The sequence below is a fragment of the Nerophis ophidion genome, linkage group LG03, assembly GCF_033978795.1.
Source record: "Nerophis ophidion isolate RoL-2023_Sa linkage group LG03, RoL_Noph_v1.0, whole genome shotgun sequence".
Classification (NCBI taxonomy): Eukaryota; Metazoa; Chordata; class Actinopteri; order Syngnathiformes; family Syngnathidae; genus Nerophis; species Nerophis ophidion.
In genome coordinates this window covers 73,349,457-73,366,953 of record NC_084613.1, presented here as the reverse complement: position 1 = coordinate 73,366,953, position 17,497 = coordinate 73,349,457, and the positions used below count along the sequence as shown (strand labels likewise).

The window sequence follows — 17,497 nt, the reverse complement described above, 5'->3', positions numbered from 1 at the left end:
CATGCTAATTAGTGTTAAAATGCTAACATTAGCATGTTAGCAGTTGAGCAAAAAGCGCCAGGAGCCTTTTGACTTTGGAACCATGCAAATCCGTTGAGAAAAGTGGGATATGTAGAAGTTTGTTTATCAGCCATTCATTTTCAATGGGGAAACCTTCCTGGTAATGAGGGAATTTTTCGGATCTGGGAAACATGTTAAATAAATAAATGGGTTGTACTTGTATAGCGCTTTTCTACCTTCAAGGTACTCAAAGCGCTTTGACACTACTTCCACATTTACCCATTCACACACACATTCACACACTGATGGAGGGAGCTGCCATGCAAGGCGCCAACCAGCACCCATCAGGAGCAAGGGTGAAGTGTCTTGCTCAGGACACAACGGACGTGACGAGGTTGGTTCTAGGTGGGATTTGAACCAGTGACCCTCGGGTTGTGGACGGCCACTCTCCCACTGCGCCACGCCGTCCCTGTGTTGGCTTGAATGTCCAGGATGAGTGGAGTGTGTGGATGGTGGAAGGGTTCAAATCAAGTGAGCAATGTGGGGATCGTGCCACTTTGAAAATTGTCCCATTCATTTTCATTGGGGATCATTCCTGGTATTTCCTGGTAATCTGGGAATTTTAGGAACTGGAAACACACTGGCTTGAATGTCCAGAGTGTGTGGACGATGTGAACGGTTCAAATCCATTGAGAAATGTGGGATATGAAATGATTTGTATATTGCTCATTCATATTTTCAATGGGGAAACGTTTACTGGTCCATCCATCCATCCATCCATCCATCCATCCATCCATCATCTTCCGCTTATCCGAGGTCGGGTCGCGGGGGCAACAGCCTAAGCAGGGAAACCCAGACTTCCCTCTCCCCAGCCACATCGTCTAGCTCTTCCCGGGGGATCCCGAGGCGTTCCCAGGCCAGCCGGGAGACATAGTCTTCCCAACGTGTCCTGGGTCTTCCCCGTGGCCTCCTACCGGTTGGACGTGACCTAAACACCTCCCTAGGGAGGCGTTCGGGTGGCATCCTGACCAGATGCCCGAACCACCTCATCTGGCTCCTCTCGTTGTGAAGGAGCAGCGGCTTTACTTTGAGTTCCTCCCGGATGGCAGAGCTTCTCACCCTATCTCTAAGGGAGAGCCCCACCACCCGGCGGAGGAAACTCATTTCGGCCGCTTATACCCATGATCTTATCCTTTCGGTCATGACCCAAAGCTCATGACTATAGGCAATTTGAGTAAAACCGAGGATTTTTCTCCCATATAAAAAAATCCTATAAAAAAACATGCTCAGGGTGTGAATGCTCCGACAAGGGTTTCTCCCAGACATACCTGTGGCTTTGGGGGCATGGTCACATCAGTCATTAAGTGATTTGCAAAATTTGCTAGGATTATATTTGTTTAAAGAGGCTCAAAAACGTATACGGTACATACATTTAAAAACAAATCTCTTATTATTAATTAGTATTAATATATTTCTAGCGTTTTGCCATATTTTTAAGTGTTGCTGCTTATTGTACAATGTACTTTGTTGAGATTTGTTCAAGTGTCTTGAGACTTTTAATTGTTTTTGTTTTTTTAATTAAAAACAACTAGCAACAAATCTAGCATTTTTGTATGGTGTTATTTTAGACTGTACTCGTGGTTAGAGACTCTACTTCTGTCCCTCAAAGTCCCTGGCAAAAGAGGCGAGCAGGAGGTCACACTTGCTTTGCACTCTTACTCCGGTTAGACTTTCCCTCCTTAGTAGCTGCAACTGTCCTCTTCGTATTTGCACATTTTGTAGATGGCTGTCCACAGGTATATCTGGGATATATTAAAATGACGTCAACATTGCAGACATGATGACAACACTCTAGACCACGGATGCCAAACACGCGGCACGAAATAAACTTTGTTTACATGCGAGAAGCCTCGCTTCCAGTTAGCATATCCTCCTAGGACGTGTAGTGTAGCATGTTTAGCTATTCCTCGTCCTGCAGGGACACTTGGAAGAAATGTAGTTTATTTGTCGCCATGGAGGCAAGGATTCTGTTCTATTCTATTTTATAAGTCAGTGGTTCTTAACCTTTTTTCAGTGATGTACCCCCTGTGAACATTTTTTTAATTCAATTACCCCCTATTCAGAGCAAAGCATTTTTGGTTGAGAAAAAGAGATAAAGAAGTAAAATACAGCAGTATGTCATCAGTTTGTGATTTATTAAATTGTATAACAGTGCAAAATGTTGCTAATTTTCAGTGGTCTTTCTTGAACTATTTGGAAAAAAAGATATAAAAATAACTAAAAACTTGTTGAAAAATAAAAAAAAATGATTCAATTATAAATAAAGATTTCTACACATAAAAGTAATCATCAAATTAAAGTGCCCTCTTTGGGGATTGTAATAAAGATTCATCTGGATTCATGAACTTAATTCTAAACATTTCTTCACAAAAAAAGAAATCTATAGCATCAATATTTATGGAACATGTCCACAAAAAATCTAGCTGTCAACACTGAATATTGCATTGTTGCAATTCTTTTCAGTTTATGAACTTACATTCATATTTTGTTGAAGTATTATTCAATAAATATATTTATAAAGAATTTTGAATTGTTGCTATTTTTAAAATAAAAATGTCACGTACTCCTTGGCATACCTTCACGTACCCCCAGGAGTACGCGTACACCCATTTGAGAACCACAGCTATAAGTGATTTAGAAGTGGCTTTGTACTGTGGAGGGACAATAGCCTCTAGCACGCTAGCAAGGACACCACATTGCATTGAGGAAGCGTTCATTCGCTTGTTGCATTTATATTTGCGGGACACAGCTGGATTGTGTCATCATCATGCGACATCACAAATTAAGAATAGAATCAAAACACTATTGTCGGCCAAATGTACAATACTTTTTAATTGTATATTGCGCAACCCTAATTGACCGTATAGCTCGTGGCCGCGACTAGCCCTGTTTGCTAGCTCTCGGTTTATAGTCTGCTCAAAGCCATAGGCATCTTGTAAGTAGACGCAGCATCGAGAGCTACTGCCTACTGGCGCGGATGAGACGCGGGGCCACCATCTTGGAGTGGTGATCCGCTGCACTCAGTGCAATTTATTTGGCAGGAGCAATGAACTGTCAGTGCATTTAAATTAATCATACCTCACTAAATACCACTAATTTTCACATGTTTTTTTGTCATACATGTAGCTATGATAAAAGACACATGTTTTATTATTCATAGTTTGCTTAAAGGCCTACTGAAACCCACTACTACCCACCATGCAGTCTGATAGTTTATATATCAATGATGAAATATTAACATTGCAACACATGCCTATACGGCCGGTTTAGTTGACTAAATTACAATTTTAAATTTCCCGGGAGTTTCGTCTTGAAAACGTCGTGTAATGATGACGTGTACGCAAGACGTCACGGGTTTTTAGGAAGTATGAGCGCTACGCAAACACACAGCCAAAAGTCGTCTGCTTTAATGGCATAATTACACAGTATTTTGGACATCTGTGTTGCTGAATCTTTTGCAATTTGTTCAATTAATATTGGAGAAGTCACAGTAGAAAGATGGAGTTGGGAAGCTTTAGCCTTTAACCACACAAACACACGGTGATTCCTTGTTTAAAATCCCTAGAGGTGAAACTTTACTATGGATCAGAGCGCGGTCAAGCGAACATGAATCACGGCGGAATGTCAACCAGCAGGTTTCGGTGAGAAAATTGTGGTAAAAAGTTGCTTCTTACCGGAGAAAAGCTGAGCTTGTGCCGTCCATAAAGCTGCCGTCGACTCCCCTGAGACACTGCCGTCAAGACACCCGTGGAGACATACCTCCGACTATCAGGTACTATTTAACTCACTAAAACACTAGCAACACAATAGAAAGATAAGGGATTTCCCAGACTTATCCTAGTAAATGTGTCTAAAAACATCGGAATCCGTCCCAATGTAATCGCGTTTTTTATTTTTTTTTTCTAGTCCGTCGTTATCAATATCCTCAAACACAAATCTTTCATCCTCGCTCAAATTAATGAGGAAATTGTCGTTTTCTCGGTCCGAATAGCACTTTTTGTTGGAGGCTCCCATTAAAATCAATGTGAATATGTGAGGAGCCATCAACATGTGACGTCATCGTCTGCGACTTCTGGTAGAGGCAGGGCATTTCTCTTAGCACCGAAAGTTGCGAACTTTATCGTGGATGTTCTCGACTAAATCCTTTCAGCAAAAATATGGCAATATCGCGAAATGATCAAGTATGACACATAGAATGGACCTGCTATTCCCGTTTAAATGAGAAAATCTCATTTCAGTAGGCCTTTAACAGTAATGGAATATTCTTATATACTATAAGTGACCAAACGTCCGAGGTCAAAACTGGGAATACAATCCTAGAAAAGGGGGGAAAAAATTGGCCAGCTATTTTTAAGTTGAAGTAACAATATGATTAGGTTATATATACATGCGTATATCATACATAAACAATGTATGAATACATTAGATATCTATATATCTTAGGGACCTATAGACTGTATTTCTGTTGCTGCCACAGCAGAGAGTTTATTCTGTCTTGTGTATTACATTCTTACCTTAAATAATAGTGTTTGCAGTGATTGTTATGTATGTATTTTTTATGTATGTCGCTTTGGATAAAAGTCCCACACAATTCACAAAGGTGGGCTACACAAAATTGGTTGGAAAAGCTAGACTAAATTAAGACTTGTATAATACTGTATAGCCACTGTCCATCTCATTGTCTAGCTAGCTTACATATATTACCCCCGCCCCCCCGGCTTCCCTACACAATCTGGATTGTGGTCCTAACTTTTACCCCTGTTGGCTTTTAAAATCTTCATCTTCATCATTTGGTTCAACTTTATGTAATTCAAGTATGAAATTTTTAAATTCAATTAATTTAATTGACAAGCAATTCTATTATGGTCATACTCTTGTTTGCTAGCGGCTAGAATTTCAGAACTATTGTACATCTTTGCTACTACTCAACTCTGTGGTAATATTCTGTTGACAAAATCCAACCAATAGTACGTTAATATTAAATCTTATTTGTGAAAAGTAATCCCCCGATTCCTATTTTCAACAGTCCGCTCATTTGAGCAGGAAAACGCTAAACACCAGCTTTTTGTTTTTTGATTTCTACCTGTCAACTGTCAGTTTAGGATGCTCGCCGGCTCCTCATCACCACTTCAAGATGGCGGCCGAATTTCTGACGTCACAGCAGCCAGTGCCAAGTTTACTTATAAGATGTTTACATTAAAAGCGCTCAATGTGCAGTTCTAATCTCTCGCACACAACCAGACAGATTACGCTTCTATTTGATGAAAACAACTAAAACTTCCAACGGCCTTCTACTATGGAAGACGCTGTTTTCTAAAAGGAGAAATATTATTATGTTTTAATCTCGCGTGATCTCATCACAAAGAAGCAACAGAGGCGGAACACGGCCTGTGTGTGTTATTCCACAGTGCTGTCAACAAGGATGAGACGTGCAACACCTGACACTGGCTTCTGTTCGGTAAGTATCTTGTACGTCACGGCAGATGCGAATGTCATCACAAGTTAACAGTAATATCCTGCCGTGACTGGGATTATAGTTTGTTGAATGTCAGACTTGCTGCTTTTCTCCATGGAAGACTTTCAGAAAATTTCCCTGAGACTTTGTTCCTCCATTTTAAGTTGGTGCCATTTTTACGGAGCGGCAACCCAGTTTAAAAGGGAAAAAAAGCCGGCTTTTACAGGCTGTGTGAAAAGGGCTACAGAGACGTCAACTGACCTCTTCGGCAGTGACCATGGCGATGATGGCGACACCCTGCTCCCACACCATCTGCCAGAAGTCCTGGCATGTGTTGACAAGGGGCCCCTGGGTGGCGATGTAGTTCCACTCATGTCCTCCAACATTCAACTGGAGAGACAAAGACAACCTTTTTTAAAAAGACAAAAACAACATTACTTGCTGCAATGTGTCGGAAAAACCAGTCCCGCAGCAAACCTTCAGACGTCCGCGTGGGAGTCGCAGCATGTCATGCATTGTTGTCTGGACACTTGTGAGATGTCTTCTTGCTGATAACACTCACTGCACACTTTATCAGGTACGGGTACCCAAAGCCATTCGGTATTTGTCATAGTTTCTACTTCTAAATAAGTTAACCAAATTATTGGAAACCACAGTCCCTATGATGCTGTGCAGTTTTACAGTTTGTGTGTAAAATCTTCAGGCACGTTTTGTATTCGATTCAATTCGACCAAGGTTATTTCAACTGGCGAGTTCAGTCCATTTGGGGAAACCACTGGAGTGCTCCTTTTGTGTAGAAAAATTTGAAGCAGTGTGAAAACATTGGCAGATCCTTGCACTGATATTTTAACCTTGGGTCCGAACTTGGTAAATGGTCAATTTGGTTGTACTTGTATAGCGCTTTTCTACCCCTTCTTAAGGAGCCCAAAGCGCTTTGACATTATTTCCACATTTGCCCATTCACACAGACATTCACACACTGATGGTGGTATTCTTTATAACTGAGGAGTTCCCATTATGTAGGGCTAGACAAATGAATTTAATTTAATTTTAATTTTGATTATTGCTTCTCACAATTATAAAAATATAATAATCAAAAATTAAAAAAAATTGATTAATGGGCCGTGGAACATTGATGCAAACTCCGAAGCTTGTGATGGTGTAACAGAATAAGTGAAAAAAGAGCAAAAGCCAAATAGTCTACTCGAACTTTGGGATGTCACTATAGTTGCTACTTTTTATTTGTGATAATGCTAGTATGCCTAATCAATAATTACTACACTTAAAGTGTTTACAAAGTACAAACAAGAAAAACCATGATAAATATTCTGAATTCATTTCATCCATCTATTCATTTTCAAAATAATCTTACTCCTCTCACTTGGAAATGTAACTTACTTCACCGAGTATTATTTATTTATTTTTATTGTGATTACTTATAGAGTATATGGTGAATAAATTGAGAACAGGAAGTGAACAAATGTTAAACTGGAAATTGTGATGTATCATGTGGTATGCATGCATGTTCAAAATAAACTCAAATTCAACTCAACACTTAACAAAATAAGTAAGTCATATGATTTCCGCATTTACGTGACTGCAGACAGAGTCCCATAATTGGCCAATCAAGCGGAATCCGCTGTTAAACACAGAATATCAGATACATTTACTTAAATCTAAGACAATTTTTGTCATTGTGAGGAGAAGGAATATTTATTTAGGGTGTCCGATAGTGCTCATTCATCCCCGACACAAACTACAAACTGTCGAGACGGTCACTAGAAACAGCGATTAAACCCAAAACCAGAGCTCACAAGAACAATCCATACACACACAACACATCTCATCTGCTGGTGTTGTTGTGAATGACATCATCGATGTAAAGCACAGACACAACAACAGTAGCAGCTTGAGTTTCAAGTGAGTCGCCTCTTTACTCGTCAAGGTGAGACAACAGCACAGAAGACTTGCCCCCTTCACAACAATAGCGTGTTGCACGCCACATCTGGTCTGACTACACTACACTAACAAAATAAGTATCTTACACAATAATAATGTACTTAACAAACTTATTTATACATTTACGCTTAAATACAAAAGTGTCCACAGATGTATTGATCCAGTAAATGATGATTTTTGCAGTTATCTAGCAAACAATGTATTAAACATACATGCTATAGTCGTAAAATAAGTGTAAAAGGTCAAAAACCGAATTAAAAACAATTAAAACGGAAAAACTGAAATTTACAGTTTTTTTATATTGCTATGATTATTTTACTTATCGTGGTTTATTAATTACTAATTAATGTCCAGTTTAAAGTTGAGTTTGGGTGGTACAACAAATACTCATGTTTAAAATTAATAAATGATTGTGTAATCGTGAATACAATATCAATCAAAAATAATCGTGATTATTATTTACACCACTATCGTCCAGCCCAAATTTTTGCCAGTTACATTTTTTTTCAATGTGTGATTTATGTACCGGTAACTAAGGTGTTGCTGTAGCTTGTTTACTTCAGATGCAGTTTTGACCACTTGTTCAGCTTCTTTAGTTCTGATAGTGGTGTTTCTCAAGGTTTCATTGTCGGTCCTCTCTTTTTTTATCATTTGGGTGAGTCCACCTAATGATGTGGCCAGTGGGTGGGTGGTCACTTACTTTAATGTGCGATGCATTGATGTAGCCAGTGTTGTTTTCCTTGGTGGGGACCAGCTCCACTCGGGTGTCGTCGTATGGCAGTACATCCTGAAAACGGTTCTTGTCGGCGCTTTCCGCCATCTGGGCGATGGTGCACTCCCCAGACGGGCGAGACTTGGGGACGCTCTCGTATTCCTTCAGCAACTCGCCCCTCTCCATGTGTCGCTCCAGGGCTTTACACTGGAAAACAAGACAAGGGCACCGTTTAGTCGATACATAGCTAAATGCAGCATGTCCTCATTTGGACTCCCTTAGACTACCCAGTGTTCAACTTTACTGAGCTTTTACTAACCTAAGACTAATGAGTCCAACATATTTTATTATCTTGTTTCCTTGAAACTTAATCAGCAAGCGTTACAAACTCTGTAACATGCATCTAGATGCAAGTGTAAATGTTTCAGCTTGACGAAGCTGTCCCTACCTTCTCATCATTGGAGGCTTGTTCGGGCTCGTCCTTCACATCGCTCTGTGCAGGGTGCCTCGACACAGACAGGCCATTGAGATGAGCAACCTTCAGAGGGCCCATCTTTCTCATGTTCAACCGTACGCTCTTCATGCCCTGGTGTGGGAAGAGGAGTACAAGTACGGAAGACGAGTGAACACGACTCTCTCATCTTGTTTGTCACAGCTAAAGCAGCTGAAAAGGGGGGTGGAAAACTGTGCCCTATTTGGAATCTTTGCGCTGAAATGCCACCTGGCCGGTTTGCCTGCGTGGTTGAAGGCCAACTGAGAATGGATTAGATTTGCAACAAGGGGGAAGAGACAATGACAATTTTTGAAACCAACACAATAGCACAAAACCAGTTACTCGTACATTTGTGTCTGGCGCATTTAAGATTAAAATACCACCAGGTACACCCCTCTCCTCCCACAGTAATCCACAATAAGCTAATTGAAGATGTAAAATTGTGAGGTCAAGTGTAAATGTCTGTATGCGTCCTGTAATTGACCGGTGAATAGCATTTTTCCACCCAGTCATCTGAAAAAGGCTGCAGCTCAGTAGTTTCCCTGACATTCTTTTAAAAATATTTACTGTATTATATATATATATATATATATATATATATATATATAACATATATATATATATATATATAACAACATATGTATATATATATATACATATATAACATATATATATATATATACACACATATTGTATATATACACACACATTGTATATATACACATACATATATACACACACATATATATATATATATATATATATATATATATATATATATATATATATATATATCAGTGTTTCTAGGAAGTGACGTAATGATGTGTCATGTTTATTTTGGTATTTTTTTTATATGTTGTCCATTGATTACCCTAGAATATTTGTTAGTTAAGGACAGGCGACGGACGGGATGGGGGGTGGGGGGGCCCTAGACTACAGTATGCGGTGAAGTAGGCCGGCTTAGTCGCGTTAAGAAGCCTACAATTTTTGGTTGTGTTTTCCACTCCGTATGCTGAATGGCAATATACGATATATATCTCGATATTTTTTACGTAAAGTAAAAGCAAAACACAAAACAGTCCTAGTTTCCATCCATCCATCCATTCTCTACCGCTTATTCCCTTTTGGGGTCGCTGGCACCTATCTCAGCTACTATCGGGCGGAAGGCGGGGTACACCCTGGACAAGTCGCAGGGCCAACACAGATAGACAGACAACATTCACACTCACATTCACACACTAGGGCCAATTTAGTGTTGCCAATCAACCTATCCCCAGGTGCATGTCTTGATATACCAAATGTGTCATTATTTCGACTTAGGAAATATTGACTTACTAAGACAAAATAATGACTAAGTCCAATTAATGACTTACTGTAAATAAGCGTTTGCAATAAGCATTTGAAAAAATTAGTTAAAAGTGTGGTCACATGCTGACATATGCTCAACTCATCATGCTTGATTTATTACAGCATTTGGAAAGCCTGTAGTAGATTTTTTATTATGTAAATGTTATATTTTTATCAACATGTGATAGGTGGGACCCTGCCATTCAAAACTAGGCTGCTACATTACTAATTATTAATGTAACTATAGCTGAAAAAAATAGTACAATAGCAATAGGAGAGACTATTCATTCCTGAACACCATGGAGTTCATGCAGGCTTTATGATGCAGTTACATTATTATATCAACTATCAGAGACAGGCACTCTTCATTCAACATAATGTCCTTTTTTGCTGCTTCAACAAAGAAAGAGGCAAAGTTAAATAACTTAGTTGTTATCTGTAGGTCAATAATGCTTATGCTTGTCTTTCTCTCAGATAGACAGGGCTTTGCTGTTCGTAACACACATACGCATTCCCACACCGCAAAATAAGCTAACGTTACGCTAAAAACTAATTAGCCTCCACCTCAAAGCTGCCGCTTATATTTCGAGAACGTCAACGGGCTCATAGTGATGTTACTAGTAGTTGACTGGGAAGTGTTTATTATAATTTGGGGAGAGTCCGCTGCATTATGCTCACTTGCTAAACACCTTTCTGCTAACCCGCACCGTCGCTCCTCTCTGCCTGCCTCTGCCATGAGCACTGACTCCATGCGTTCTGAATACGCACTGCTGATTGGCTTTTACATGCGCTCTGAATACGCACTGCTGATTGGCTGTTACATGCGCTTTGAATACACACTGCTGATTGGCTGTTACCGCTCTACGTGTAACCAATCAAATGGTTGTGTGGGTGGGACAATACTGGGTGTTGCAGAGACATACTGACAGAGGCAGTACGAAGCGTAGCAGCTTGTTAAGACTTTAGATTAGCACAAAATGATACTATAAATACATTTAATAAAGTCAAATACAAATAAGGCAACAAGACTTTGACTTGTCTTGACTGGGTGAGTAGGTGTCGGACACCTCAGTCACCTTGGACGTATCCTCGCTCATCCATGCGGACTGGACACTGGCCGAGAGTGGAGTCGGCTGTCTTGGTTGCTTTGTTGGGTCTGCTTCTGTCTCTGACCATGCTCCCTCCTCCCCAGCAGACGATGGCGTGGAACACCGCAGAGGCCACCACAGTGGATATGTTTCTTTTACTTTTTATTCATAGCTGTATGTAGAAGTGTCTGGTTGTATCTGCTGCTTTAATGTCTTTAATGTCCTCTGTGTTCTTTGATGTTTGATGTTTCCCTCTTACACACATGGAAGAGGGATGTGTACCATGGTTATGAGTTGTTTTTTTATTTTTTTAATTTATTTGTTTTTTTCCCTTGGCCTCAGTCTGCACCTCCTCTCCAGGGCCCAGGCAATGACCGATTTTTTAAATTTTATTTAAATCTTCTATTCCCCCCCCCCCCTTTGTTTACCTTTATCTCATCTTTTTTGTAAGGGGCGCTGGAAGCCGGCAGACCCGTCAGCGATCATGTTCTGTCTCCCTGTAATGTTTGTCTAAACTTGAATGGGATTGTGCTGAAAATTTTAATTTTTCTGAAGGAACTCTCCTGACGGAATAAATAAAGTACTATCTAATCTAATCTAATCTAAGAGAAGTATCCTACACTTCTCTTTTGTAAAGTAAATCTGAACAGCCGATATGGGCATTTACATCAACTATATGATTTGCCGAAGAAGCTGGACAGGACAAAAAAAAAAAAATATATATATATATATATATATATATAGATATTTTTTTAAGACTTTAGTTTAGGTGGTGGCTCTTTGTTGTTAAGGCGGATGCCTTAACGACAAAGCGCTGCAGGAAACCGTGTATGTATGTATGTATATATATATATATATATATATATATATACATACATACATATATATATATATACATATACATACATATATATATATATACATATACATACACACACATCTATATCTACAACCATAGATATAGGTACGTACATATACATACATACATACACACACATATACAATTATATATATACACACACACACATATATACGGGCATCATGGTGGCACAAGTGCGTGTGCCGCACAATAAGAAGGTCCTGGGTTCGATCCGGGGCTCAGGACCTTTCTGTATGGAGTTAGCATGTTCTCTCCGTGACTGCGTAGATTCCCTCCGGGTACTGCGGCTTCCTCCCACTTCCAAAGACATGCACCTGGCATAGGTTTATTAGCAACACTAATTTGGGCCGAGTAAGTGGACGTGAGTGTGAAGGTTGTCTATCTGTGTTGGCCCTGCGATGAGGTGGCGACTTGTCCAAGGTGTACCCCGCCTACCGCCCGAATGCAGCTGAGTTAGGCTCCAGCACCCCCCGCAACCCCGAAAGGGACAAGCAGTAGAAAATGCATGGATGGATACACACACTATATATTATATATATTATGTATCGTTGAGATTACTGTAGTTTATTTGTTATACAGTGTTCATAACGCAATAGCCATCGTGTTTTTTCCTGACCTAACTATATATATAAGTATATATATATTATACACAATTTAGACCATTTTGTGCGTGAATCCATACGTCAACCAATATGACGTGCTGGACAGCACACATTTCATTGCTCGATTCTTGCCTGGACAAAATTACTGAAATGTGAAACTTTACATAAAGTATGTGACACAAACACAATTAAATAAAAGTACGTAAAAAAAATAACGAACATTTTGCAAATTAGCCCTTAAGGGGACTATTTTTTTAAATACAAAGGTGACTGCCAATGTTTAATTTTAATGCAATAGGTCAAAATGACATTATTACTCAGAAGTTATTGTCGAAAGTAATGTTTTCTTGCTGATATCAGACTAAATAAATATTTTTTACCACAACAAATACATTTTTCCTATTGTGTTGAAGATTTACTTGCATTCAAGGTTATTTTCATCCATCCATCCATCCATCCATTTTCTACCGCTTATTCCCTTTCGGGGTCGCGGGAAGGAAACTAAGTGAGAATAGTGGGCTGTGTACCAATTGTATTGTCCAATATTTTGGAAAATCATGAATACTGTAAAAACTGGGAATTTTTTTGGTTAAAGAATACTAAGTTGTATTGTCCTAATAAAGACACATTTTTGAATGGTGGAATGGTTTAAGTTAGTTAAAACATTTGGAAGGAGTAGGCGAAAGAAAAAAAAGGGCAAAAAAAATTGAAAATTATGATTTACTGTAAAGCCGGTAATATTAGGGAACGTTTGTTGAATGAACCTGCATCTCCTAAAAGCGCTGAAGGTTTTGACGCTTGAACAGGACCAATCAGCTGAACAGTTTGGGAGTTAGAGGTGGACGAAAAACGCTACACAAGAATAAAAAAATAGCCAATCATATCTGGGCATTCACAAAATAAACCATGGATGTATAAATTGCAGCCTGTGTTACATTGTAGTAATACAATACCCAACAACGAATGAAAAACATTTTTTTTAGCCTACAAAAAAATAAAAAATACATGCGTCATACCCAATTATACGATTACGTTATTTTAATATTGCCCCGGCCTGCCCCTGCCACAACCCTTACCACCCCCTTGCCGCCACTAATAGATTGCCATTCTATGGGAACCACTGCTCACCCTTGACCTAAACAGGATAATCGGCAGAAAATTAACAGATACTGACAACTCACCGGAGGGGGTAAACCTTCGATGGTCTTCTTCACCTGAGGTACATCAGCCACTGGCCACCTTTTAAAGTCTTTCTTTGATTTGTGCTTTGTTTCACCACTTAGGTCTCCCTCCGACACAGAGGGCATGATTCTGGTTTGAGGCAGGTACGCCGGCTCTTTCTCTTGGATTAGCGGGTGAACCTTGTAGGTGAGGGCGGCAGCTAGCGAAGGGTCCATGGTCGAGCCGATCGGATATGCTGGAGGGGGCTCAAGGGGAGTCTGCTGTTGAGATGGCGCTATAAAGGCGTGATGTTGCTGCTGCAGTGGTGGTGGTGGCGGCTGTTCGGGAATTATGGCGGTTATTGCATCATGAGAGAGCGGCGTGTGACGCCCTGTGTCTTCCTCAAACTCCTCGTCCTCACCGCTGCTGTGCACCAGCATGGTAGCGTCAGAGAGAGATTTCTTGTGTCCATACTGCACATCGTCCTTTGCGTCGGCCTTGTCTGCCGTCTTTGTGCGCTCCAAAAAGACGTTGAGCTGAGAACCTTGCGATCTACCTACCTGTGGGACCGGGGGAGGTGTTGCAGTTTCGGCCGCTGATGAAGACATGTGCCGCTCTTTGAGCCTTATCCCTTCCAGGCTCTGTGCTAGCCCAGCTACCTCGATGGAGTTGCGCTTTTGGCCGTGGTAAGTCGGTCTGTGCGGTGGTCCGCTCAGAAGAGGCTCGGATACCTCTTGCAATGAATGAGCAACAGGCAGGCTGTCTTCTTGGAAAGTCTGGACCGAGTGATGCACACGGCGCGTGATGATCAGGTCAGGGTTGCTGCTGCTGACGTAGAGGTGACGTGACAGGTCCGGCGTGCTGTTAGCAGGTCGAGGATGTGCATACGGGTACGGCGGGGGTGGTCTGTACACCTGTGTCCTCATTATGTTGGGGGCCGGATACTCTTGAACTTGCTGTAGCTGGACGTTGGTGAGTTCGGGGACACTGACCGCCCCAACCACAGGTCTCCTCTCAGTGGGGTAAGGGTGGTATGGTGACGGGCTGTGGAAGCTGCTGCCTGTATGGAAGGGATAGTGATGGTGGTGCTGCTGAACAGCGCCGCCATGCTCCCCTCTGATCTCCGGCTGGCTGTAAACGAGAGGGTCTGGCCTGCTGTAGGCGTACGAGTTCCCGATGTTCAAGTTCCTCATGGAGTGGCTCTGCCGGTGCTCTTGAGATAAAATCCTCCCGCCGCCTCGATTCTTTTGCCGCATCACCGTCTCATAATCGGGAGTGGCGCGGTAGGAGGGTGGGATTAGGGCGCTGTGACGATGCGAGGGGATGTAGTCGGCCCTGGTGATGTCACTTGTGATTGAGGGGTTAGACGACATGGGCGATGGCTGAAGGTAGTGCTGCGGGTTGGTCAGAGAGCTGGTGCTGTGGGCGCTGTACACGCTGCCGTTACGCAAGCGCCCCCCGTTGCCATACTCCATGGGCGGGCAGTCCAGGCTGGTTTGGGAGTGGTAGTAATATCCATTTTGGCTGTTCATGTACAGGTTGTCTATGACAGAGAAACCTCTCCTGGATAAGCAATGCCTAATGATCATAGTGAATATGATAAACATTTGTGTTGAAAGATGTTACCTTGCGATGAGCCGTAGGGTTCTGTAAAGTGGCCGTTGTAGTGCATTTGTGGTGGGGGCATCATGTAGCCCTGAGGCTTCGGCTGTAGTTTCAACAAGAAAGGGATTTACTTACAGACTCTGGTGTTTATATAAAAATAAGTAAGAGTGTCTCTGCAACTTCACTTCAGATATGATAATAATGTTGGAGTCTTGAGTGTTGGCCAATACTCATATTGATCCGATATGATATCTACACGAATCACACACACTTATTTAGTAGTTTGGAAAGTTACAAAAGTCTTGATTACTAACAATGGTAGGTATGAAAAACACTAACCTATTAATCAATAACCATCTGGAATGGATTTATGCTGCTCTTAAATTAAAGAAGAATGACATTGTTTTTTGGTGACATCTAGTGGTCACTATTCATTAGGTTAAGCTTATAACGCAGTAAGGTGAATGATGTGGACAAGTTTGTTACTGGACACTTTTTAATACACTTCTGTCTTGGAAATTTTGTATCTGTTCGTAATATGCAACTATGATTATTTTATACCTGTATATATTCATAAACCTTGTGTTTTATAATGGATTATTGTTAAATTAAGGATACTTATAACTGAGTTGCAATCACATGACCAAAGAGGCACATCCGGGCTCTTCCGGGTTTCCGGCGATGGTCTACAGTCCCATTAGGCTACTGTTTATTTACCTGAATCAGTGCAGATTTGGGTGTATTTTGAAAGGAATCATGAAAAAAATATTAAAAATGGGATGGAGTGGATTTATACACTCTCAAGAAAAACATTTTCTAATGATTCAAACCATTTATCATCACCAAGACGTAACTGCTCGCTACAACCTCACTTCATTTACCACTTACGGTATTTAGAGAAGAAAATATTAGAGGCAAATGATGTCTTTACATCTGAGGGCTTCACAAATTAGGCATTAATCCGTGAATGACAAAGTTATAAATGATAAATGGGTTGTACTTGTATAGCGCTTTTCTACCTTCAAGGTACTCAAAGCGCTTTGACACTACTTCCACATTTACCCATTCACACACTGATGGAGGGAGCTGCCATGCAAGGCGCCAACCAGCACCCATCAGGAGCAAGGGTGAAGTGTCTTGCTCAGGACACAACGGACGTGACGAGGTTGGTACTAGGTGGGATTTGAACCAAAGACCCTCGGGTTACGCACGGCCACTCTCCCACTGCTCCACGCCAGTTGGACTTATTCGTGCATCGGTAAGTACCGTATTTGATTGACATAACGAGTGCATAATGTCCCTGTTGTTGAGAAATGTTTGCTAGTAACATCAAAATTCAGTATAAGCTGTTGGGCCTACGAGAGATTTATTCACCTAGTTTATCAATATTATTGGGGATGTTTTCTTGATGCCAACAAATATCATCAAAGACGCTATGATGTGGTCATCCGTGTCGAATAAAGCACTTGACTTTCCTGCAGAACAACAAGTACCGGTAAGCTTTTAGTTTCTGTTATAAAAATAGACAATGAAAATACGGTGATTTGAACCAAGAGTTAAAATATTTATTACTAAGACTTAACATGAGGTTGTTTATTTACACAACCAGGTCTTTGTAGTTATATTTAGGCATTGGAACCAAAATAGAACACAAACTAACGCGATCTCTTGTCCTTTTCTTACGTCTAATTATGCTATCAAACACTACTAAAATAGTAGAGAATAAACTTGATTGCATCACAGAAAGTTTCTTAAACAAATCAAAGTCAAATTTTCAAACTAACAATTTACAAAGTTATCGCTGCAGACACAAGCATGGTCCGATTGTATTCCACAGGATGATGAAAATTATATTTTTAAGAGCCATTTCCTTTGACTCTCTTTCGTTTTTTTCCTTGACTTTATTACCTTTATGAACCACTTCTTTCCTATATCTATATTTGAACGACAGGAACACCCAAGAACAAGACAATACAGCATTTTCCGCTCAAACTCTACACTCTCTCGTTTTAATGCTATGCTCAAATTGATTGACCATTATGTGAATTAAGCCGCTAAGAAGAAAAATGAATATGACGTCATCTGCAACCCAACAACATACATATGTCTAGCTTGTGTATTTAGCAGTTGTGTAT

General features: G+C 40.6%; 1 protein-coding gene across 2 annotated transcripts in view; it reads right to left on the bottom strand.

Moving 5' to 3' along the window:
* ptpn21 (protein tyrosine phosphatase non-receptor type 21) overlaps window positions 1-17,497 on the bottom strand; it is a 41,548-nt gene that overhangs the window by 7,051 nt on the left and 17,000 nt on the right. For both annotated transcript variants that reach the window (XM_061896036.1, XM_061896038.1), the window contains 5 exons: window positions 15,384-15,465; window positions 13,778-15,300; window positions 8,635-8,772; window positions 8,175-8,393; window positions 5,777-5,905 (listed from right to left, as the gene is read on the bottom strand). In XM_061896036.1, the coding sequence (XP_061752020.1) occupies window positions 5,777-5,905; window positions 8,175-8,393; window positions 8,635-8,772; window positions 13,778-15,300; window positions 15,384-15,465 (2,091 nt within the window). The remainder of the gene's footprint in view (window positions 1-5,776; window positions 5,906-8,174; window positions 8,394-8,634; window positions 8,773-13,777; window positions 15,301-15,383; window positions 15,466-17,497) is intronic.